Source organism: Pristis pectinata, chromosome 17, assembly GCF_009764475.1.
Source record: "Pristis pectinata isolate sPriPec2 chromosome 17, sPriPec2.1.pri, whole genome shotgun sequence".
Lineage (NCBI taxonomy): Eukaryota > Metazoa > Chordata > Chondrichthyes > Rhinopristiformes > Pristidae > Pristis > Pristis pectinata.
Window position 1 is genome coordinate 23488550 of NC_067421.1, and position 25125 is coordinate 23513674.

The following is a 25125-nucleotide window of genomic DNA, read 5'->3' on the forward strand; positions in this document are numbered from 1 at the left end:
GATACATTAGGCAGTCACTTGGGATTGAGAATGACTCTGGCCTTGTGGGTTCTGAGGTGGCTACCGAGGCCAATGTACAAACCACAGACTTTTCCACAGTCAGGGTGACTGAGTGGTTAGTTTGTGAAGTGGTGCACTCCTTCCACAGGGCCTCTGTGCGCTCCCAAGGTGCTGCGTGCCTTGAGGGTCATGGGCCAGAGACTGGCTGGAGTCAGAGGAATGTAAATGGGGCTATGAGCACTATACAGTCGTGCTATTAATAAGTGCTGCTTGACATACCCAACACTTTGCTGCTAACTGACAGAGCATACTTGGCTAGACCAGCATTGTCCTGTTTCTTGTTGTCAGAACTTACCTGAGCAAAGCTCCACTGAACTAATTAGATGCCAGTTGGAACAGAGCAGTTTGGCGAGAGAATGGGTATTTCTCTCAGTCACATTGATTTGAGATGTGTTTCTTAACTGAAAAACGAACAAACTTATATAATTTTCAAGAACTGTATGAGGAATATATTGTGATTAAATGAAAGAAGCGTAGTTGGCAAGGAGGAACTTCAAACATCATGTCTGTGTAATTTCTAAATCCTGCAGAAATGATCCCTTAAAAGAATTTCAAGAGATACTCTGCAACGTCAAGGATTGAAAATGTAAATCATAGTTTATTTCAGAATATGAGAATCAATCCACCTCTTGACAAAAGCTTAAAATTTACATGATTCCATGGTTTTGCATTTATTCACAGCTTCTCGTTTAATTACACAATGAGAATCTAGATTACAGAGCAGACTCAGACAGCAGGAGATCAGAGGAGTACTGCAGAGCTCAGATGTCGATCCGTAGATGGTTCTGCTCTGGATTCCCGCGGTTCCATTTCTTGATCTGTTGTTGATTTGGACAAGCTTACATTAAGGGGGCCAAGAGCTTTCCTCAAAGCACCTTTAAATGCTGAACTTGAAAAGTAGTAAATAACTGGATCAACCACACTGTTGAGATATGTCATAAATAATGTATTATAAAATATATTAACTGCTAAGACATATGACTTGCAGTCTATTTCGCTTCTTAGCTTTGTAATTAGAACCGCAACTACAGCAACATTTGTAGGCAGGAAGCAAAATATAAAAACTGCTGACACCGCAATCACAAGCTTCATTGCTCGCTTATATTTACCCCTCGCATCACTTTCCATTTGCCTTAACTTCCAGATGATGCAAGAGGTAGAGAACAGAATCACTGAAACCGGTAAAACAAACTTAAAGACTATAAAAACAGCATCAGTCCAAATTGCTGTTGGATTCAGGGGGTAGTTTATGTTGAAAGGCTCACAGAACGTGACATTCCGTTGCTTGAAGTCATGTTTTTCTATTAACAAATGCGAACAAATGGCCATCGCCACAATCCAAAGACCGATTGCTATCTTCACCGCACACCTTGCAGTTGCCTTGTTTGCCTTGTGGAGAGGATGAACCACCTTAAAATAGCGATCAATCGCTATAACCATAAGGAAGATGATGCTGCCGACCCGGTTTAAGGAAATCATAAATATGTTCAGGCGACAAAGGACATCACCAAAAATCCAATCCTTATCGCGTATGTAGTAACCGGCTCGGAATGGAAGACAGCAGATTAAAAGAGTGTCCGCAATTGCCAGGTTCAATGAATACACTGTATTCGGTTTCCAGCTCTTTACATGAAAACAGTAGATCCACAAAGCAATTGCATTTCCAATGAATCCTAGGATGCATGTTATAATGATTACTGGCGAGTTGTATGCCGAACTTGAATCTTCATTGGGAGTACAACGCCGGGTCAGGTTCTCCATGCTAAAAGTATTGCAGTAATCTCAGTCACATTGATTTGAGATGTGTTACTTCACTGAAAAGCGAACAAACTTATATATTTTCTCTATATTACATCACATCTCATGGGTGGAGGCTTAACAGGAGAAGTGCAGTATTTATAAACTTGCCGGAAAAAATCCAAAAATACTGTAAGATTGAATATGGATTCTCAATGAATAAAGGACTGATCCACACACAACATTCTTTTTGGGATCAATTTTAATGAATGGAAATTATTTTGTAATAGTAATGAGAGCATTCACATTCTTACTATAGCCTTATCAAAACGTATTAAACCTTATCAGATATTCGGAGCTAAATATTAATTCTGCTGGATTAGAGTTTCTCAGTCTGTATTGTTCCATTAATGGGATAAGCAAAATAAAATTCAATTTATTCTAACCCACAACTGTTGTTCCCAACTCTTTACTTAGTGTAAAGAGATACCACTATGACCTAGAGGTGGATTTCCTCCTACAGCAAAGGTCTGCTGATCAAAGGTTAAATGTGTAAAGAGACTTGAAAAATTGCAATTTTGCAAATGGTCATTTATCTGCAAGTTTTGCATTTGCTGTTATGGGGTTACAGAGTAAAACAGCACAGAAACAGGCCCTTCAGCCCAACTTGCCTGTGCTGACCAAGGCGCCCACCTAAGCTAGTCCCATTTGCCTGCGGTTGGCCCATATCCCTCTAAACTTTTCCTTTTATATTCAAAACAGACACAAAAAATGTGTATAATATTGCAGCCATTGCAATTCTGGCAGTTCTAGATGAGTGAAAGACTTAACATATCTGTATTTTTGTACCGGAGAAGTTGTCTCTTCTGGGAACCCATTATACCACACCAAATTCAGTGTTGCCAGATAGGCCCCAGATAATGATAATCCAGTGATTTCACACATGGGCTTCTATCTCTCTGCTGCTCAATGTTACCAGACACAGGACCTGTCCTCCCCTCGCTGCTGATAGCCATCAATGGATCAATCTCATGTGCAACTGTGGCAAAGCTTGGATACCTCTGCCTCTTGTACATTTCTACCAAATCTCACAATCCACTTCCATGATAACGATGGATCAAAGGAACCTTTTACCTTCAATAGTGCCAATCTTTAGCAACTCCACTGTAATACAGTCAAATCCAGGAGCCAGAACTATGCTCTCAAAAACCAGGGGATAATTCTCCAGCACAAGCAAAGCCCCAAACCCCCTCACACTGCCAATCCCAGGTGTATGACGGCTGTTATCAGGGGATAACCTGACTCTCAGGTGGAGCAGCCACCCCTGCAGATCCGTCATCAATGAGTATTCTGAGACTTCAATGGGGGCCGTGTATTGTGGAGGGTTGTGGCTGTCACGTGACAGCACTGCCCATTACCTGGTCGAAAGACACACCACTGCCAATCAAGGTTTGGCTCCACCCCACCCATCAGCGCACACCTGACCATTGGTCCCTTTAAGCACCTTTGTACTTGGCCTTGGGCCATTGGCCTTTGTGATCAATTAGTCCTTGCTGGCACCGGGCCATTGGCCTTTGTAAATTACCTGGGCTGGACCCCCCCCCCCACCCCCCAGCCCTCCAGCACTATAAAGAGTGCCACATGTGCTCAGCTCTCTCTCTTTGTCTGCTCCGAGGGATCACCCTGCTTCACTCCAGGCCAAGGACCATGGAACGGTGCTGGAGAAATCGTTGGTGAGGTGTGCACTGTTAAAAGGGTTGGGAGCATTTTAGTTAGGGTCCCTGGTAGCATAGAGCTGTGCCTGCACTGAGTCAAGGGGTGGCGGGTATCGTATTGATTTACTTGATTGTCTGTACCTACTTCATTGTGTGTGTGTGTGTGTGTGTGTGTGTGTGTATTTAGCCCTGTTACGATTTTCCCATGCTCGCTATAAACTGTGCATATGTGTGTGTTATCCCCGTTACCATTTCCCCACGCTCGTCTTTTGTAAATAAATCATTCATCTCCAGACTGTGTTCAGAGCCCTTACCCTCTGAGAGCCCGAATCTGTTTCACAACATGCTGTTCTCTGGAGCCGGTACCGACAGAGAGGGGTGGCAATGGAGAAGATGCAGCACTGGTGGCACGTAAGATAAGATATTTTTATTAGTCACATCTACATTGAAACACAGAGTGAAATCTATCTTTCTGTGTAGAGTGTTCTGCGAGCAGCCAGCAAGTGTCACCAAACTTCCGGCGTCAACATATCATGCCCACAACTTCCTAACCCATACATCTTTGGAATGTGGGAGGAAACCAGAGAACCCGAAGGAAACCACACAGACAGGGGGAGAAAATACAAACTTCTTACAGACAGTAACCGGATCTGAACCCAGGTCACTGGTGCTGTAAAGCATTACGTGTGGGAGAGAGGAAAGGTGCCAAGGGTACTCCTTCCTTTCCTGATTCCTGCCTTTCCTCGTGCAGCCTGGCAACGACATACCATGGCGATCGGAGGGGAGACGGCAACTGTTTCCCGTGTAGCACTCCACTTAACCAATCATTGTGGGGCTGAGCCATCTCCTGCTGTATACTCCATTGTAAACATATTCATACACGCATGGTTACGCACATGCACTCACACAAGAACACATGTGCGCGCACACACAGACACACACACACTCACACACAGAAACATTAGACACACTCTTCTGTTGCAAATTTTCCCAAAGACTGTGTGCATGTTTGTGTGGTATATTTATTGGCCGTGAGTGAATGCAACACTCTGTGTGTGTGCAAGACTACGTGCATCTGCATGTATGCCTGTGTAAATACATGTCTGCACATGCACTGGTACGTGTGCATATAAAAAATTGGGTCAAATGACACTTAACAAGCATTTTGATCTCAGGCATGTGGACTATATAACCAAATATTCACAATATTATTGGGAGATCTGGAAACTGCATGGACTTGGTTTTGAAGCTGTTTTCCACAAGGAATGTGTAGTGGTCACCAATGTCAATACTGGCATTTTTGGTTGTAGCTGCTCCCAGGGTCATTTCTGAGGGACTCTAGAGCAATCACATTGCTAGGGGTCAACAGTCATGGATCCATACCTGACTGGCCCCAAGGTAAGCAGGATTCCTTCCCCAAAGCACACTAGCTAACCGGACACATTTTTACAATGATCTGGTAGTTTCATTGTTAAGATCACTGATAATTGTTTTTCCCTTCAGCTGTTCATTTTATTTACTGAAAATAAATTCCCCAGATCTGCTACTGGCATTTGACCTGCTGTCCCTGGAGCACTAGTCCAGGCTTTTACTTTAGAATCCAGTAATCTACTTCCAGTACTGTCAGGCTATGGGGACCTGCAGCTTGCCACCATTGCCAGCAACTCCCCATTTCAGTTTGCTGCTGATTGAGAGTCAGCAGGTAGGACAGGATTTGGTCAGATATGACTAATGCAGATTCTTGTGGACAGGACTTAACCTGGGAATGTTTCACTGGAACCAGGTAGATGACAGCTGTACTGGAATAGATTGGTTATAAACGAGGCATAGGGACTGGAGTCACATAAGCAAGTACTATGTTAACATGGAATATAAGAGGAGAGGAAGTCTTACTTATCATGAATGATCATAATCGCTCCACCATGAAATGACGGTTTATTTCTACATCAGTACATATTCATTAGGATCAAGTCACCCCTTGGCAAAAAGTTTAACATTTGCATAATTCCGTGGTTTTACACTCATTCACAATCCTTGCCTTCATAACATTAATGATAATGAGCATCTACTTCACTCAGACAGGGAGTGATCAGACATGTGTTACAGAGCTCAGTTGTTGATCCACAGATGGTTCTGCTTTGGATTGTTCTTGTTCTATATTTTGATTTGTGGCTGGTCTACAAGAGCTTAAATTAAGATGAAGTAGAGCTTTCTCCAAAATATCTTTAAATGCCAAATTTGAAAAATAATAAATAAGTGGATCGATCACACTGTTCAGGTATGTTACAAACAACGTATTATAAAATATATTAACTGCTGTGTTATATGACTTGCAGTCAAATGGACTTCTTAGCTTTGTGACTAAAACCGCGACTACAGCAATGTTGGTGGGCAAGAAGCAAATGACAAAGACTGCTGCCACAGCGATCACAAGCTTCACAGTTCGTTTATATTTACCCCTCATTCCAGTTTCCATCTGCCTTAACTTCCAGATGATGCAAGAGGTAGAGAACAGAATCACCGAAACTGGTAAAAGAAACTTAAAGAATATAAAAACAGTGCCAGTCCAAATTGCTGTCGGAGTTAGAGGGTCCTTTTTGTTGAAAAGCTCACAGTACATCACGTCGTCTTGCTTGAAGTTATGCTCTTCTATCAACAAGTGAAAAGAAATAGCCACCGCTACAACCCACACACCACCTGCTATCTTCACCGCACACCTTGGAGATATCTTGTTTACTTTGTGGAGTGGATGGACCACCTTGAAATAGCGATCGATCGCTATAACTATGAGGAAAAGGATGCTGCCAGCCCGGTTTAAGGAAATCAAGAATATGTTCAGACGACAGGGAACATCACCATAAATCCAGTTCTTCCCACGTACAAAGTAACCTGTTCGAAAGGGTAGACTGCAGATTAAGAGCAAGTCCGCAATCGCCAGATTCAGTGAGTACACAGTGTTTGGTTTCCAGCATTTTATACGAAAGCAGAATATCCACAAAGCAATTGCATTTCCAGCAAATCCTAGGATGATTGAGATAATAATTACTGGTGGGTTGTAGGGCGAAATAATCCCTTCATCAAGAGGACAGCGCGGCTCCATTGTGGGAATTGCCACAGTAACGTAGTCACAATGCTTCAGAGAGGAGTAAACTCATTCAAAGATGAACAACCTTATATATAGTTTAGCATATTGCATCATAACTTATAGGTGGAGTGAAAGAGTCAGAGCACCAATAAGTTGTGTTATAAAATAAGTGACAATGTCCCTAGAAAGGCATAAGTTAGCCCTTATAGCATATTTATTCAAATTCCGCCGTATACAGTGAAATGTATATTTGGCTTTAAATTATGACTTTGTAATTCATAATATAAAATAATATAATTCATAATATAAAACTGTATAATTGTTTGATTTGCTCTTGAGTACATTCATCACTCTTCATTAAAAGATTGTGTTGCAATGTGAGTGCAAATATCTCTTGTGTTCCATTTTCTTGCATACCATTTTTTAAAATTTAGCCATCCAAACTCCCAATGACAACAAACATGAAATGTGCTTGAGATGGTGTGCTTCAGTGATCATCAGGCATTCCCTGGCATCTGAGGTCTCTGCAGTTACTGTACTGAACAACGTTTAGAACTCCAGTACTTTTTCTGCTGGAGAATGGTTTAAACATAGTGGCAAAAATCTGTTGTCACTTACAGATACCCGATAGTGGGTAGGAATGGAAACAAGTTGATGTCCGCTATCTCGACTGCTGATTGAGCTGCAAGCTGAGGAACGGGACAGCTGCAAAATGATAACATAAGCATATTAGATGAATGTCACAGAGCACGGATCCTTATGCACAGTAACTGCACAGCCACTGAATGAACTATGTGTTGCACAGCATCTTGGTCCCAGCTACACATTCCCCTGATTTCTATGTAGAGCCATCACAAACTGCTAGGCAGAGCAATAGTGATAGGAGATTCAATAGTTAAGGGGACAGGCAGGGTGTTCTATGGCCTCAAAAGAGACACCCGCAGGTGCCACGATCAAGGATCTTTCAGAGCGGCTGCAGAACAATCTCAAGGGGGAGAGCGAGCAGCCAGAGGTTGTGGTGCACATTGCACCAACGACCTAGGTAGGAAGGGGGAAGAGGTCCTGTGCAGCGAGTATAGGAAGTTAGGAAAGAGGGTGAAGAGCAGGGCCTGAAAGGTACTCATTTCTGGATTACTCACGTGCTAGTCAGGGCAGGAATAGAAAGATAGAGCAGATGAATCAGTGGCTGAGGAACTGGTTCAGGGGGCAGGTTTCATGTTCTTGGATCAGTGGAACCTCTTCTGGGGCAGGGGCGACCTCTACAAGAGGGTCGTAAGCGCACTAACAGGAGGGGAACCAATATCCTGGCCGGGAGGTTTGATAGTGCTACTTGGGATGGTTTCAATTAGTTTGGCAGGGGGATGGGAACCAGAGCACCAGATCAGTAAGTGGAGGGATTGAGAGGAAGGTAGATGTCATGACCAGTAAACCTGTAGGGAAGAACAGGCAGCAGCAAGTTAATAGACACGATGGGATGGACAGGTTGAAGTGTATTTACTTTAATGTTAGGAGTATTCAGGGTAAGGGTGTTGAACTTAGAGCATGGATCAGTACATGGAACTCTGATGTCGTGGCCATTACAGAGACTTGCTTGAGAGAGGGCCGGGCCTGGATAATTAATGTTCCAGGGTTTGGATGTTTTAGAAAAGATAGAGAAGGAGGTAAAACGGGGTGGGAGGGAAGTTTTGCTATTACTCAGAGACAATATCACAGCTGGACTCAGAGGGCACATAATGGAGGGCTCATCCGCTGTGTCTATATGGACAGAACTCAAAAATAAGAAAGGTGCACTCACTGTGACAGGATTATACTACAGACACCCAATAGCCAGCAGGATGTTGAGGAACAGACATGCAGGTAGTTTAGGGAAAGGTGTAAAACCAACAGGATTGTTATCACGGGTGACTTCAATTTCCCCAGTATAGACTGGGACCGCCTTAGTGCAAGAGGTTTAGATGGGGCAGAATTTGTTAGCTACATCCAGGAAGGTTTCTTAAAATAGTTTGTAGATAGTCCAACGAGAGGAAGGGCCGTACTGGACCTGGTGTTGGATGACCGATCTTTCAGTGGGAGAACGGTTGGGGAACAGTGACCACAACTCCTTACGTTTTAAGATGGCTTTAGATAAACTTAAGTATGGACCTTGCAAGAGAGTATTAAATTGGAGCAGGACAAATTACAAGTGTATTAGGCAGGAACGAGGGAAAGTTAATTAGGAACAGCTGTTTTTGGGCAAAACATCTGACAGGTGGAGGGTGTTTAAAGACCAACAGTACAGAGTAAAGGACCGGTACGTTCCAGTAAGAAGGAAGGACAAAGATGCAAGGTAAGGGAACCTTGGATGTTAAGAGAGGTGGGGAATTTAGTCAAGAAGAAAAAGAAAGGGTGTGTAAGGTTTAGGAAGCCAAATTCAAATGGAGCCATTGAGGGTTATAAAGAAGCCAGAAAAGAACTCAAGAGAGGAATTGGGAGAGCCAGGAAGGACCATGAAAGGTCCTTGGCAGGTAGGATTAAAGGGAATCCTAAGGCATTCTATACATACATCAAGAGCAAGTGGCTAATTAGGGAGTGGGCAGAACCACTCAAGAATAAAGGAGAGACCGTGTGCTTGGAGGCAGAGGATGTGGGCAAGGACCTAAATGAGGACTTTGAGTCGGTATTTAACAAGGAGTAGGATGTGGAGGAGAGGGAGATCAGTGTGGAGCGTACTGACATGCTAGAACATTTTGAGATAAAGAAAGAGGTTGTGTTGGATCTCTTAAAGAACGTTAAAGTGGATAAGTCCCCAGGACCTGATGACTAGCCCAGGTCATTGAGAGAGGCAAGAGATGCGATTGCTGGGGCTCTGACCAAGATCTTCATGCCCTCTCTAGCCACAGACGAGGTCCCAGAGGACTGGCGAGTAGCTAATGTCATCCATTATTCAAGAAAGGAAATAGGGATAATCCTGGAAACTATAGACCGGTGAGTCTCATGTCAGTGGTAGGGAAACTATTGGAGAAGATTCTTAGGGATAGGATTTACGAGTGTTTGGAAAACCATGGCCTAATTAGGGACAGTCAGCATGGCTTTGTGCAGGGCAAGTCGTGCCTTACCAACTTGATTGAGTAATTTGAGGAGGTGACGAAGGTGATTGATGAAGGTAGAGCTGTGGATGTTGCCTGCATGGATTTTAGTAAGGCATTTGACAAGATCCCTCATGGGAGGCTCATCCAGATGATTGAGATGCATGGGGTACATGATAACTTGGCGGTTTGGATTCAGAATATCCTTGCCCATAGAAGACAGAGGGTAGTGGTTGATGGAGGTCCCGAACTAGTGGTGTTCCACAGGGACCTGAGACCTCTGCTGGTTGTGATATATATATGAGTGACCTGGATGAAAATGTACATGGGTGGGTTAGTAAATTCGCAGATGATATAAAGATTGGTGATGTTGTGGATAGTGTAGAAGATTAACGAAGGATACAGTGGGATATAAATCATTGCAGATCTGGGTGGAGAAATGGCAGATGGAGTTTAATCCGGACAATTATGAGGTATTGCATTTAGGGAGATCAAATATAAAGAGGGAGTACACTGTTAATGGCAAGACCCTTAATAGTATTGATGTACGGAGAGATCTTGGGGTCCAAGTCCATAGGTCATTGAAAGTGGCTGCACAGGTTGATCGGGTTGCAAAGAATGCATATGTCATGTATGCCTTTATTAATAGATGCACTGAGTTCAAGAGTCGGGAAGTTATGTTGCCGCCTTATAAAACTCTAGTTAGGCCACATCTGGAGTACTGCATTCAATTCTTGTCACCCTATTATAGGAATGATGTGGAGACTTTGGAGAGGGTGCAGAAGAGGTTCATCAGGATGCTGCTTGGATTAGAGGGCACGTGCTATGAGGATAGGTTGGACAAACTTGGGTTGTTTTCTTTGGAGCGGAGGAGGCTGAGGGGTGACCTGATAGAAGTTTATAAGATGATAAGAGGCTTAGATAGACTGAACAGCCATTATCTTTTTCCCAGAATCGAAATGAGTAATATTAGAGGGCATGCAATTAAGGTGAGAGGGAGTAAGTTCAAAGGTGATGTGTGAGGCAAATCTTTCCACAGAGAGTGTTGGGTGCCTGGAATGTGCTGCCAGGGCTGGTGGTGGAGCAAATACAATGGAGGCATTTAAGAGGCTCTTAGATAGGTACATGGATGCGCAGAGAATGGAGGGATATGGACATTGTGTGGGCAGAAGGGCTTAATTTAGTTAAGCATTTAATTACTAGTTTAATTGGTTAGGCACGACATTGTGGGCTAAAGGGCCTGTTCATATGACGTACTGTTCTATGTTCGATGTTTTAACATCCCAACTCCTCTATTCAATGCTCTGACTGATGAAGGCCAGAGTGCAAAATGCCTTCTTCGCTGCCCTGTCTACCTGACACAACACCTTCAGGGAAATATGTACCTGTCCCTCTGTTCTACAACACTCCCTAAATGTGTGTGTATGTGCCTGTATTCAGGTGTGGATGTGCACATACATGTAGGTATTGGTTTTATCATCAGAACCGCAATTCATAACATAAAATTGTCCAATAGTTTGAGTTGCTTTTGAGTACGTTCCCCCGATTTCTATGTAGAGCCATCACAAACGGTGTGGTTGACTTGCCGCATGTAACAGCAAGGGGGCCTGAAATCAAACTAAAGTTATCCTGCTCGGCACAAAGGTACAATGTATCTCGCAAAGGGGCAGAGCACAGAGGCTGGGGACGTTGCAGGGATTTCTTTCTAAGCTGTTTCTCACCTGGCAGAGATAGATTGAACATAGTTGGAGGATGGGATGGGGAGAGCTCCCACCCAGTATTGGCCACTGACTGAAAGTAAACGGTTGACCACTCACCACAGAGATAAGAAGAAATTTCCTCACCACCAAGAGGGAAGTGAACACTTGGAATTCTCTACCAAAGAGGTTGTGGTCCTCTGTCACTGAGTCCATTCCAGAGGGGGATTGATAGATGTTATGGTTTGTGGAATTAAGGAATATTGTATGTGTGAAGAGAGAAAAGTGAACCTGAGGCAAAAGATCAGCGACGAACATTGAATAGCAGAGCAGGCACGAGGGGCCGAATAGCCTACTTCTGCTTCTACTTCCTATGTCATGCTCTAACGTTATACGTTCACAGGGGGTTTTATAACCTTGAGTCACTCTGAGAGCGGACAACAGCAGAAGGCAACTCCACCACTTGACAAATGGAGTGCAGCATTGAAAAGGTTAATTGACCCCTTGTGAGTGGTCAAGGCCAGAGAATGGCGATTCAAAAGGAAGAACTGGAGTGTGCACCTACATGCTCAGTCACTACGGAGGGGATGCTCCTGGCCATTACTGGCCTTTGAAGAACCGCCAACAATGACCGTTCTGAGACCTCAATGGGGGCCGTTCTCGGGAGCCGGTACCGACAGAGAGGGGTGGAATTGGAGAAGATGCAGCAGTGGCGGCACATGCGAGAGAGGAAGGGTGACATGGGCGCTCCTTCCTTCCCTGATTCCTGCCCTTCATCCTGCAGCCTGGTGTTACGAACCAGCAACAAAAGAAACACACTGAGCATGATGAAGTGTTAAAAACTATTTTATTAATTACTACTTATGATAATATGTAAAATAAAAGTAAAAATGTTAGTATGTTAGAATTCAAAAATGTTAAACCTCGAACGTTAACCCCAAAACTAAACTCTTCGTGTGTGTGTGTGACAAAGTCCCAAACTCCAAGTTCCGGAATGATTCTTAAAGTTCAGTTCCGCGAGTCATAAGGTGAAACATGAGCAAGGGCTTCTTCAACAACCACCGTTGTCAGAAGATAAGACGTAGACATAGAGAAACATAGAGAGAGTAAATATGAAATCCAAATGTTCCACGATGGAACCCCAGCGACACTTCAGTGTTTACTCGGTAGTGACTTCCTCACCCCGAAAAGCATCCGAATCGTGGTCGTCCACACACAAATACCTGTTTCTTTCTACAGGTCAGCAACAAAGTGAACTCCACCGGATTACTTCCAACTTCCATACATGGATTTCAGTAGCAAACACAGTTATTGTTTCTCATCCATCGATAGAGAAAACAAGCAGGCTGGTGTCTCTCTCCCTTCTCTCTCTCTCTCCTTCTACTTCTTCTTCTGACTTCTTCAACAACGTCATTACGTCCTTTATCTTCTATTGACGTAAGCACGCCCCACACACACATACACACACACTCTCTATCTTAAAGGGACTTTCACTGAGTCCGTAACACTGGCCACGACTTACCATGGCGATGGGAGAGGAGACGGCAACCGTTTCCCTCATAACACTCCACTTAACCAATCATTGTAGGGCTTGTAATGTGGGAGTTCAGACAACATTGAGCCATCTCCCGCTGTATACTCCATTATAAATATACATGCATGGTTACGCACATGCACTCACACACAAACGTGTGTGCGTACACACCCCCACACACACACACCCACACACACACACACACACACACATACACACACACACACATACACACACACACACACACACACAGAAACATTAGACACATTCTTCTGTTGCGAATTTTCTCACAGACTGTGTGCATGTTTGTGTGTGTGTATTTATTGGCTATAAGTGAAAGCAACAGTGTGTGTTTTTGCAAGACTGTATGCATGTGCATGTATGCCTGTGTATATACATGTCTGCACACACACTGGTACGTGTGCATATAAAAAATTGGGACAAATGACACTTCAGAAGTATTTTGATGTCAGGCATGTGGACCTTTTCAACAAGTAATCACAATATTATTGGGAGATCTGGAAACTGCATGGACTTGGTTATGAAGATGTTTTCCACAAGGAATGTGTAGTGGTCACCAATGTCAATACTGGCATGTTGAGTTGTAGCTGTCTGGTGTAATGGCGTGCTCACAAGGGCATTTCTGAGGGACTCTAGAGCAATCACCTTGCTAGGGGTCAACAGTCATGGATCCATACCTGACTGGCCCCAAGGTAAGCAGGATTCCTTCCCCAAAGCACACTAGCTAACCGGACACATTTTTACAATGATCTGGTAGTTTCATTGTTAAGATCACTGATAATTGTTTTTCCCTTCAGCTGTTCATTTTATTTACTGAAAATAAATTCCCCAGATCTGCTACTGGCATTTGACCTGCTGTCCCTGGAGCACTAGTCCAGGCTTTTACTTTAGAATCCAGTAATCTACTTCCAGTACTGTCAGGCTATGGGGACCTGCAGCTTGCCACCATTGCCAGCAACTCCCCATTTCAGTTTGCTGCTGATTGAGAGTCAGCAGGTAGGACAGGATTTGGTCAGATATGACTAATGCAGATTCTTGTGGACAGGACTTAACCTGGGAATGTTTCACTGGAACCAGGTAGATGACAGCTGTACTGGAACAGATTGGTTACAAACAAGGCATAGAGACTGGAGTCACATGAGCAAATACTGTGTTTCCATGGAATATATGAGAGGTAGTCTTACTTATCATGACTGATCATAATCACTACAGGTCTTGACCATGAAATGACGGTTTATTTCTACATCAGTACATATTCATTAGGATCAAGTCTCCCCGTGACAAAAAGTTTAACATTTGCATAATTCCATGGTTTTACACTCATTCACAATCCTTGCCTTCATAATATTAATGATAATGAGCTTCTACTTCACTCAGACAGGGAGTGATCAGACATGTGTTACAGAGCTCAGTTGTTGATCCACAGATGGTTCTGCTTTGGATTGTTCTTGTTCTATATTTTGATTTGTGGCTGGTCTACGAGATCTTAAATTAAGACGAAGTAGAGCTTTCTCCAAAATATCTTTAAATGCCGAATTTGAAAAATAATAAATAAGTGGATCGATCACACTGTTCAGGTATGTTACAAACAACGTATTATAAAATATATTAACTGCTGTGTTATATGACTTGCAGTCACATGGACTTCTTAGCTTTGTGACTAAAACCGCGACTACAGCAATATTGGTGGGCAAGAAGCAAATGACAAAGACTGCTGCCACAGCGATCACAAGCTTCACAGTTCGTTTATATTTACCCCTCATTCCAGTTTCCATCTGCCTTAACTTCCAGATGATGCAAGAGGTAGAGAACAGAATCACCGAAACTGGTAAAAGAAACTTAAAGAATATAAAAACAGTGTCAGTCCAAATTGCTGTCGGAGTTAGAGGGTCCTTTTTGTTGAAAAGCTCACAGTATATCACGTCGTCTTGCTTGAAGTTATGCTCTTCTATCAACAAGTGAAAAGAAATAGCCACCGCTACAACCCACACACCACCTGCTATCTTCACCGCACACCTTGGAGATATCTTGTTTACTTTGTGGAGTGGATGGACCACCTTGAAATAGCGATCGATCGCTATAACTATGAGGAAAAGGATGCTGCCAGCCCGGTTTAAGGAAATCAAGAATACGTTCAGACGACAGGGAACATCACCATAAATCCAGTTCTTCCCACGTACATAGTAACCTGTTCGAAAGGGTAGACTGCAGATTAAGAGCAAGTCCGCAATCGCCAGATTCAGTGAGTACACAGTGTTTGGTTTCCAGCATTTTATACGAAAGCAAAATATCCACAAAGCAATCGCATTTCCAGCAAATCCTAGGATGATTGAGATAATAATTACTGGTGGGTTGTAGTTCGAAAAAATCCCTTCGTGAAGGGTACAGTTCTGGGCCATTGTGGGAATTGCCACAGTAACGTAGTCACAATGCTTCAGAGAGGAGTAAACTCATTCAAAGATGAACAACCTTATATATAGTTTAGCATATTGCATCATAAGATGTAGGTGGAGTGAAAGAGTCAGAGTACCAAGAAATTGTGTTATGAACAAAGTGACAATGTCCCTAGAAAGCCATAAATTAGCCCTTACGGCATAATTATTCAAATTCCGCCATACACAGTGAAATATATATTTGGCTTTAAATTCTGACTTTGTAATTCATAATATAAAACTGTATAATTGTTTGATTTGCTCTTGAGTACATTCATTACTCTTCATTAAAAGATTGTGTTGCAATGTGAGTGTAAATATCGCTTGTGTTCAAATTTTGTTACACACCATAGCTAAATTTAGCCATGCAAACTCCCAATGACAACAAACGTGAAATGTATTTGAGCTGGATGTGCTTCAGTGATCATCAGGCATTCCCTGGCATCTGAGGTCTCTGCAGGTACTGTACTGAACAACATTTAGAACTCCTGTACTTTTTCTGCTGGAGAGTGGTTTGGAACATAGTGGCAAAAATCTGTTGTCACTTACAGATACCCGACAGTGGGTAGGAATGGAAACAAGTTGATGTCCGCTATCTCGACTGCTGATTGAGCTGCAAGCTGAGGAACGGGACAGCTGCAAAATGATAACATAAACATGTTGGATGAATGTCACAGAGCACAGATCCTTATGCACAGTAACTGCACAGCCATTGAATGAACTACGATTTGCAAAGCATCTTGGTCCCAGCTACACATTCCCCTGATTTCTATGTAGAGCCATCACAAACTGCCAGGCAGAGCAATAGTGATAGGAGATTCAATAGTTAAGGGGACAGGCAGGAAGTTCTATGGCCGCAAAGAGACACCAGGATGGTGTGTTGCCCCGCCCCCCACCCCAGGTGCAAGATCAAGGATATTTCAGAGCGGTCTGCAGAACATTCTCAAGGGGGAGAGCGAGCAGCCAGAGGTTGTAGTGCACATTGCACCAACGACCTAGTTAGGAAGGGGGAAGTGGTCCTGTGCAGTGAGTATTGGGAGTTGGGAAAGAGACTGAAGAGCAGGGCCTCAAAGCTACTCATTTCTGGATTACTCCAGGTGCCACGTGCTAGTCAGGGCAGGAATTTTTTTATATACAAAATAAACTTTATTCATAATAAAAGACAAACTATATACAATTACAAAACAGTGCAAACCTTTACATTCTTGTACAGATCATTCATTAGTGTTACGGACTCAGTGAAAGTCCCTTTAAGATAGAGAGAGTGTGTGTATGTGTGTGTGGGGCGTGCTTACGTCAATAGAAGATAAAAGACGTAATGACGTTGTTGAAGAAGTCAGAAGAAGAAGAGAGAGAGAGAGAAGGGAGAGAGACACCAGCCTGCTTGTTTTCTCTATCGATGGATGAGAAACAATAACTGTGTTTGCCACTGAAATCCATGTATGGAAGTCGGAAGTAATCCGGTGGAGTTCACTTTGTTGCTGACCTGTAGAAGGAAACAGGTATTTGTGTGTGGACGACCACGGTTCGGATGCTTTTCGGGGTGAGGAAGTCACTACCGAGTTAAACACTGGAGTGTCGTTTGGTTCCATCATGGAACATTTGGATTTCGTATGTACTCTCTCTATGTTTTTCTACATCTACATCTTATCTTCAGACAACGGTGGTTGTTGAAGAAGCCCTTGCTCATGTTTCACCTTATGGCTTGCGGAACTGAACTTAAGAACCATTCCGGAACTGGGAGTTTTGGACTTTGTCACACACACATACACGAAGAGTTTAGTTTTTGGGGTTAACGTTCAAGGTTTAACATTCTTGAATTCTAACATACTAACATTTTTACTTTTATTTTACGTATTATCATAAGTAGTGATTAATAAAATAGTTTTTAATACTAAATCATGCTCAGTGTGTTTCTTTTGTTGCTGGTTCGTGACAAAATTGGGGGTTCGTCCGGGATCCAATCCAAAGATTAACGACTGTCGTCTGGGATCGTTCCCCAGATTGACAAGATTTGTTCAGGATTCAATACAAAGATTTTTGAGGGAGGTCTGATAAATTCTTTTTAATTGGCTTGTGTGTGTGGAAACCAGCAGCAATGGATATTAAGGCATTTTTGGAGTCACCAACCCAAAAGGGATTGGAGGTGGCGAAAAAGGATGATCTGATAAAGATTGCTACAAGGTTAAACCTTACAGAAGTAAAGCAGTCTATGAGAAAGGCAGATATTCAGAGACTGATAGCTGGCCATTATGTGGAAAAGAAGGTGTTTGAGAAGGAAGTGTTAAAACAGTTCCTGGCAGTGAAATAGCAATTTCTGAGGCACAGGTGCAGCTGGCAAAGATAGAGGCTGAACGAGAGCAAACCCAGTTAAAGATAGAGGCTGAACGAGAACAAACCCAGTTAAAGATAGAGGCTGAATGAGAACAAAGGAAATTAGACGCTGAACGAGAGCAAACCCAGTTAAAGATAGAGGCTGAACGAGAACAAAATAAATTAGAGGCCGAACAAAAGCTAACTCAGATGAAGTTAGAGGTTGAACGGGAATGGGAACTAATTCGGTTAAAGTTTGAGGCAGAGGAGAAGGAAAAACAGAGGCAGCATGAGTTACAATGAAGCGTAGGAGTTCGGAATCTGATTCTGATGATGGTTTTTTCAGCAGCAGGGAGGTTCGATTAGTCCCTCCGTTTGAAGAAGATCAGGTTGATCAGTATTTCCAACATTTTGAAAGGTTGCTGTGAGTTCAAACTGGCCAAGGAAAGGATGGGCTCTTATGTTACAGAGTGTGATTAAAGGTAAAGCTCAAAAAGCTTATTCGGCTTTGTCTGCTGAGGATGCAGCTGATTATACCAAGGTAAAACAAGCTATATTGAAGGCCTATGAATTGGTCCCTGAGGCTTATAGACAAAAATTCAGAGATTTGAGGAAATCTGCAGATCAGACTTATATGGAATTTGCCAATGGAAAGAGAATATGTTTTGAACGATGGTGCCTGGCTAAAAATGTAGATGGGGATTATGATAAATTGACAGAATTGATACTAGTGGAAGACTTTAAAAGATGTGTTCCAGCCGAATTAACAACATATTTAAATGAAAAGGCAGTGGAAACTTTACAAGAACTGCTAGGTTGGCAGATGATTATGCTTTAACCCATAAATCCAAATGGGGACAACCTAAACCTTTCAAAAGAGTTACAAAGACAATCCAGGTAAACCGGAGATTAAATTGGGAGGTAATCAAAAAGGAAAAGATGAAAAGAAGCCAGGGCTGGAGAAACCTGTTGAGCGTACTTGTTATTACTGTAGGAAAACCTGGCCATGTGATATCTAATTGTGCCCTTTGAAGAAAAGAAGGAAGCTGTGCCCAATGCTTGCTTTCAGGCAATTAAAATCAAAAGGTTTAGGGGATGCTGTTAAAGATCAGTCCTTGCAAGAGGTGTAAGCAGAAAAGTTGGAGGAGGTGAGAAAGGAATTCCGTTCTTATGTATCAGAGGGTTTTGTTTCACTGAATGATGAGTCACCCCAGGTGCCAGTGAAAATTCTTAGAGATACTGGGGCTTGTCAATCTCTCTTGCTGGACAGTGTTTTAAATTTTGGAGAAGAAAGTGACACTGGTGAAGTAAATCTAGTATGAGGCGTTACAGGTGACACCATGTCTGTCCCTTTTCACAGGGTGATTTTAAAGTCAAAGTTCATAGAAGGACCAGTCGAGATAGGGATAAGACCTAGTTTGCCAGTGGAAGGAGTTTCTTTGTTATTGGGAAATGACCTTGCAGATGGAGAAATTGTTCCTGTGGTACGGTTAACAACCAAACCAAGGATTGATGAGTCTGAGAATGATCCAGATGTTTACCCATCATGTGCGGTGACCTCGAGCTAGAGCTAGAGAATTAGCCAAGACAGACAGTCCGATGCAGTCTGATGTGGTTCCTTGTGACAGTCCTAAACAGGAAGAAAATTATGATGCCTTATCTGAGACTTTTCTGTCTTCACTGGAGGATCAACATCCTTATAGTGAGCCTGAATTTAAAGATTGTCTTTGTCGAGGAAGGATTTTATGGTGGAACAGACAAAGGACCCTGAATTGACAGAATTGAAAGAAAAGCACTCTCATGTGAGGAGATTGAAAAGTGCCAATGGGATATTATGTCAAAAATGGTGTGTTAATGAGGAAATGGAGACCTCCTCATGTTCCTGTTAATGAGGAATGGGAAGTTATTCATCAGGTTGTTGTTCCAAAAGTTTATAGGGATGAGATTTTAAACCTGGCCCATAGTATGCCTTTGGGTGGTCATTTTGGTGTGAATAAACTGTAGGGAAGATCTTGAAACAATTCTATTGGCCTGGTTTGAGAAAAGATGTGGTGATGTTTTGTCGAACCTGCCACACATGTCAGATGGTAGGTAAACCAAATCAAAACCCCCTGGTGGCTCCTTTGAAGCCAATTCCTGCTTTTGGGGAGCCCTTTTCGAAGGTGATTGTGGACTGTGCTGGTCCATTACCAAAGTCTAAGACTGGAAATCAGTATTTGTTAACCATCATGTGTGCCACTTCTAGATTTCCAGAGGCAATACCCTTAGAAATATTAAGGCCAAGACAGTGTCAAAGGCTCTTGTAAAATTTTTTACCTTGTTTGGTTTGCCAAAAGAAATCCAATCTGATCAAGGTAGTAATTTATGTCAAAAATTTTTCAACAAATAGTCTATGAGGCTGGGAGCAAAGCAGATTGTATCATCTGCATATCACCCAGAATCTCAAGGAGCTCTGGAGAGATTTCATTCTACTCTCAAAAATATGCTGAAGACTTATTGCTTTGAAAACACCAAGGATTGGACGAAGGTATCCATTTACTTTTGTTTGCCGTTAGAGAATCAATCCAGGAGTCAATAGGATTTAGGTCCGTTTGAGCTTGTATTTGGACATAGGGTGAGAGGACCTTTGGAGTTGTAAGAGAGCAATGGGTTAATGAGGAAGTGCACTTGAGTCTGTTGGACTATGTCCAAAAATTTAAAACTCGGTTGGAGAGAGTCTGCCAGCTAGCGAGAGAGAATTTGAAAACCAGCCAGATAAGAATGAAGACATATTTTGATAAACGTGCTCGGCCTAGGACATTCGCAGTGGGCAAAGGTGTTGGTATTTTTCCCTAGCCAAAATAATCCCTTGCAATCTCGTTTTTCTGGACCCTATGTTATTGAATCTCGAGTGACTGATCTAACATATATAATCAAAACACCAGATAGACGCAAGAAAACACAACTCTGTCATGTAAACATGCTAAAACCTTATTATGAGAGGGATTCAGTTGTGGCCTTGGTGGATGATGTAAAGGTTGTTTCTAGAATGCCTGATGTTGATGTTGAGGAAGGCCAATTTAGACCAAATATTGTTCCATCGAAACTAAAAAACCAAAATATCCTGGAGAACCTTGAAACGAAGTTGGACCATTTACAAGTTTCACAAAAACAACAGATGAGAGAATTAATTTTAAAATTTAAAAATCTGTTCCCAGCTGTTCCAAACAGAACATCGATAATTACCCATGATGTTGATGTTGGGGATGCAAAACCAATCAAACAACACCCATATCGAATGAATGTGGAAAAAAGTAAACTTGTTGATCAGGAAATAAAGTACATGTTGGAAAATGATATTATTAGACATTGTACTTCAAATTGGAGTTCGCCCTGTGTTATTGTACCTAACCTGATGGAACTGTTAGATTTTGCACAGATTACAGGAAAGTGAATGCTGTAACAAAGTCAGATGCTTACCCTATTCCTAGGGTGGATGATTGCATAGACAGAGTGGGAAAGGCAAAATTTCTTACAAAGATTGACTTATTAAAAGGGTGTGTTCCATTAACAGATAGAGGAAGGGAGATTTCAGCCTTTGTAACCCCTTCTGGATTGTATGAATACAATGTTTTGCCATTTGGAATGAAAAATGCTCCGGCAACATTTCAAAGAATGATTAATTCAGTGATTCATGGGTTAAAACATACAGATGCCTACATTGACGACTTAGTGACTGGGAATGATACATGGGAGGATCACATCTCTGCGTTAGAAAGGTTGTTTGAAAGACTTTCCAAGGCTAACCTTACAGTTAACTTGGCTAAAAGTGAATTTGGCCATGCCACTGTGATGTATCTTGGTTATGTTGTAGGTCAAGGCAAGCAAGCTCCTGTTCAGGCAAAAGTTCAAGCAATATCTGAGTTCCCTATTCCCACAGGTATGAGGACTGTTAGAAGATTTTTGGGAATGGTTGGATATTATCGAAAATTTTGTAAAAATTTTGCTGATATTGCTCTTCCCCTAACTAATCTTCTGAAGAAGGGAGTAAAGTTTGTTTGGACAGATTCTTGTCAAGAAGCATTTAAGAAGCTGAAAGCCATTTTATGCTACCATCCTGTGCTCAAAACACCTGACTTTGAAAAGTCATTTTCATTAGCAGTAGATGCCAGTGATGAAGCTGCAGGAGCTGTGTTGTTGCAGAAGGGTGACCTTGATGATATTGACCATCCTGTAGCTTACTTTTCAAAGAAATTTAATGAGCATCAAAAGAATTATTCCACCATAGAGAAAGAATTACTGTCGCTTGTTTTAGCCTTTGCAACATTTCAGTGTATATGTTTGCACCGCTCAGAAACCATTGACTGTGTATACAGATCATAACCCATTGGTGTTTCTGAGCCGAGTCAAAAACAAGAACAGAAGACTGTTAAACTGGAGTTTAATTTTGCAAGAGTTTGATCTCATGATAACTCACATTAAAGGCAAAGATAATGTGATTGCTGATTGTCTTTCTCGATGTTAAATGGGAAACATGTATCTGTACTAATCTGATAGTCTGTAGTTGTGTAGCATGATAATCATTAACATTACTAACTGTATGCGCGGTTAAATTTTTCTTGGGGAAAATTTTTTTTAGGTGGGAGGTGTTACGGACTCAGTGAAAGTCCCTTTAAGATAGAGAGAGTGTGTGTATGTGTGTGTGGGGCGTGCTTACATCAATAGAAGATAAAAGACGTAATGACGTTGTTGAAGAAGTCAGAAGAAGAAGAGAGAGAGAGAGAAGGGAGAGAGACACCAGCCTGCTTGTTTTCTCTATCGATGGATGAGAAACAATAACTGTGTTTGCCACTGAAATCCATGTATGGAAGTTGGAAGTAATCCGGTGGAGTTCACTTTGTTGCTGACCTGTAGAAGGAAACAGGTATTTGTGTGTGGACGACCACGGTTCGGATGCTTTTCGGGGTGAGGAAGTCACTACCGAGTAAACACTGGAGTGTCGTTTGGGTTCCATCATGGAACATTTGGATTTCGTATGTACTCTCTCTATGTTTTTCTACATCTACATCTTATCTTCAGACAACGGTGGTTGTTGAAGAAGCCCTTGCTCATGTTTCACCTTATGGCTTGCGGAACTGAACTTTAAGAACCATTCCGGAACTGGAGTTTTGGACTTGTCACACACACACACGAAGAGTTTAGTTTTGGGGTTAACGTTCGAGGTTTAACATTCTTGAATTCTAACATACTAACATTTTACTTTTATTTTACGTATTATCATAAGTAGTGATTAATAAATAGTTTTTAACACTAAATCATGCTCAGTGTGTTTCTTTTGTTGCTGGTTCATGACATTAGTGTTACCTTTTTATATAGAAAACAGCACCGATGCCACACGTGTGGCTCCCTGGAAGCTACCCAGTCCCGTATTTACAATATTTAGGGGCTTTCTTGCCTGTCCCCGCCCCTCCCTCTCCTGTGGCAGAAGAACCCTAAACTGTAGTCCTTCCCCACCAAACCTTTGCATTGGCTGCGCCCAGCTTCAGTGCGTCCCTCAGCACGTGCTCCTGCAGCCTGGAATGTGCCAGCCGGCAGCATTCCCCTACTGACATCTCGCAGTGCTGGAAGACCAACAAGTTTCGGGCAGACCAAAGAGTGTCTTTCACCGAGTTGATGACCTTCCAGCAGCAGCTGGTACGTCTCTGTGTGTCTCCCCGGGAACAGCCCGTAGATCAGAGAATCCTCTGTTACACTGCTGCTGGGGATGAACCGTGACAAGGATCCTTGCACTTTTCACCACACCCTCCTCACAAGCCTACAGCCCACAAAGAGGTGGGCGACCGTCTCGTCCCCAGCGCAGTCCTCCGGGGGGCAGCGCGCGCTGGGAGTGAGGTTCCAGCTATACAGGAAGGATCTGACTGGGAGGGCCCCTCTCACCGCCAGCCAAGCGAGGTCTTGGTGCTTTACGGTGCACATGTTTAACCCACATGTGCCCGTGGTGGATGTCCTCACCTTCCTGGCTTGGTACATTGACAGAGCGGGAAGCTGCGTCAACATCAAGGACCTGTTTGGGATCTGGACCAGCAAGCGCCAGGTGAAGGTCAAGTTGAGAGTTGACGCAAATGGATCCATCACCCACCCCCCTCAGCGTTTGCCATCAGAGGGAACCGTGGATACAGGGTGTACACGGGACAACCAAGGGTGTGTCGTAACTGCAACAAACTCGAACATGTGGCGGCCCAGTGCAGCGCAGTCACCTGCAAGAACTGCAAGCAGGAAGGTCACCAGACAAAGGACTGTCAAGAAAGCAAACATTGCAACCTGTGTGGGGAAGCAGGCCACCTCTGCGAGACCTGCCCCAAACGGGCCTGTACCTACGCACAGGCAACAAGAGTGGGTGTCAGCACCAACACCCTGGGGGACACTGACACACCCCTCACCAACACGGGGGCCTTAGAAGAGACCGAGACCGGGGGGGGGGTGGGGGGGGGAAGGACAGCCCGACCGCCTCGAGCTCCCAACCCCCAGCTGTGAACTCCCAGCCCCCTCCCCAACCCTCCCCAAGAGGAGGAGTCAATGGAAGAGGGAGTGGGGGAGGAACAGGAGAGGGAATGGCAGACTGTGAAGAGGAAGAAGGCACAAACGACACCACCCAAGAGACAACGGGCCACAGAAAACAAGGCTACTGGAAAGAAAAGAGTAATGCAGCAGGTGGACACCAGCAACCTCTCCTCGTCGGAGGATGAAGGCAACAGCAGAAACCGACGACGGAGGCAGAGGAAGCGGCAAAATGGAGGAGACAACATGGAAGAGAACCAACAGTGAAGGAACAAACCTGCCTGCCGCCCCCCAGCTCCAGGAGACCGGGAGCAGCATAGAGGCTGTCGACCCCCCAGCTCCAGGAGACTGGGAGCAGCACTGCATCCGATACAACCCAGCACCGGGAGAGGAAAAATTCTGGACCACCAGTGAAAGGAACAGGGGCACAGGCAGATCCCCCCCCAGTGGCACCACTAGCCTTGCCACAAGGGACCCCACACCCAGGGGGAGACCACTCCCAATATCTGAGCCCGGAATCGGTGAGGCAGTTCACCAAAGCTGTGGGCATGAGGGCCCAGGACAAATGAAAATGGACTGTGTAATTGAAACTGAACTCCAAAAGAGCCATGGAGATAAAACTGGCATCTCTAAATGTGCGCAGTGTGAAGAGCACCGCACAATGTGTTAACGCCTTACAGTTCCTCACCAAGGTAAAGGCAGATGTGACTTTCTTACAAGAGTGTGGGCTACCACACCTCCGCAACTATCAGAGGTGGTCGCGATGGTGGTCCCACAGACTGTCGGTATGGTCAGGGGGCAATGATTGTCGCGCTTCCGGCCTGGGGATTCTGATGCAGGGGTGCAACTTCTCAATCACCAGGGTCAGAGAGGTGGTGGGGGGCTCCTCATGGCAGATGTGATGTATCGGAACACTCCGCTCCGGCTAA

At 43.5% G+C, this 25125-nt stretch overlaps 3 protein-coding genes across 3 annotated transcripts; all 3 read right to left on the reverse strand.

Annotated features, from left to right (window-relative positions):
- Positions 1 to 534: 534 nt before the first annotated feature.
- Positions 535 to 1855, reverse strand: LOC127579490 (hydroxycarboxylic acid receptor 2-like). The gene has a single exon (XM_052032337.1). The coding sequence runs from the start codon at positions 1819 to 1821 to the stop codon at positions 802 to 804; it is 1020 nt and encodes a 339-aa protein (XP_051888297.1). The 5' UTR covers positions 1822 to 1855; the 3' UTR covers positions 535 to 801.
- A 3596-nt stretch (positions 1856 to 5451) lies between these two features.
- LOC127579428 (hydroxycarboxylic acid receptor 1-like) lies at positions 5452 to 6755 on the reverse strand. Its single transcript, XM_052032235.1, has one exon. It carries the CDS (start codon positions 6610 to 6612, stop codon positions 5602 to 5604), a length of 1011 nt encoding a protein of 336 aa, XP_051888195.1. The 5' UTR covers positions 6613 to 6755; the 3' UTR covers positions 5452 to 5601.
- A 7409-nt stretch (positions 6756 to 14164) lies between these two features.
- On the reverse strand, positions 14165 to 15319 carry LOC127579429 (hydroxycarboxylic acid receptor 1-like). The gene has a single exon (XM_052032236.1). The coding sequence runs from the start codon at positions 15311 to 15313 to the stop codon at positions 14303 to 14305; it is 1011 nt and encodes a 336-aa protein (XP_051888196.1). The 5' UTR covers positions 15314 to 15319; the 3' UTR covers positions 14165 to 14302.
- Between the last annotated feature and the right edge of the window lie 9806 nt (positions 15320 to 25125).

Excerpts from the sequence above, each read along its gene's own strand:
- LOC127579428 (XM_052032235.1), bottom strand. The coding sequence starts at position 6,612 with ATGGAGCCGCGCTGTCCTCTTGATGAAGGGATTATTTCGCCCTACAAC.
- LOC127579490 (XM_052032337.1), bottom strand. The coding sequence starts at position 1,821 with ATGGAGAACCTGACCCGGCGTTGTACTCCCAATGAAGATTCAAGTTCG.
- LOC127579429 (XM_052032236.1), bottom strand. The coding sequence starts at position 15,313 with ATGGCCCAGAACTGTACCCTTCACGAAGGGATTTTTTCGAACTACAAC.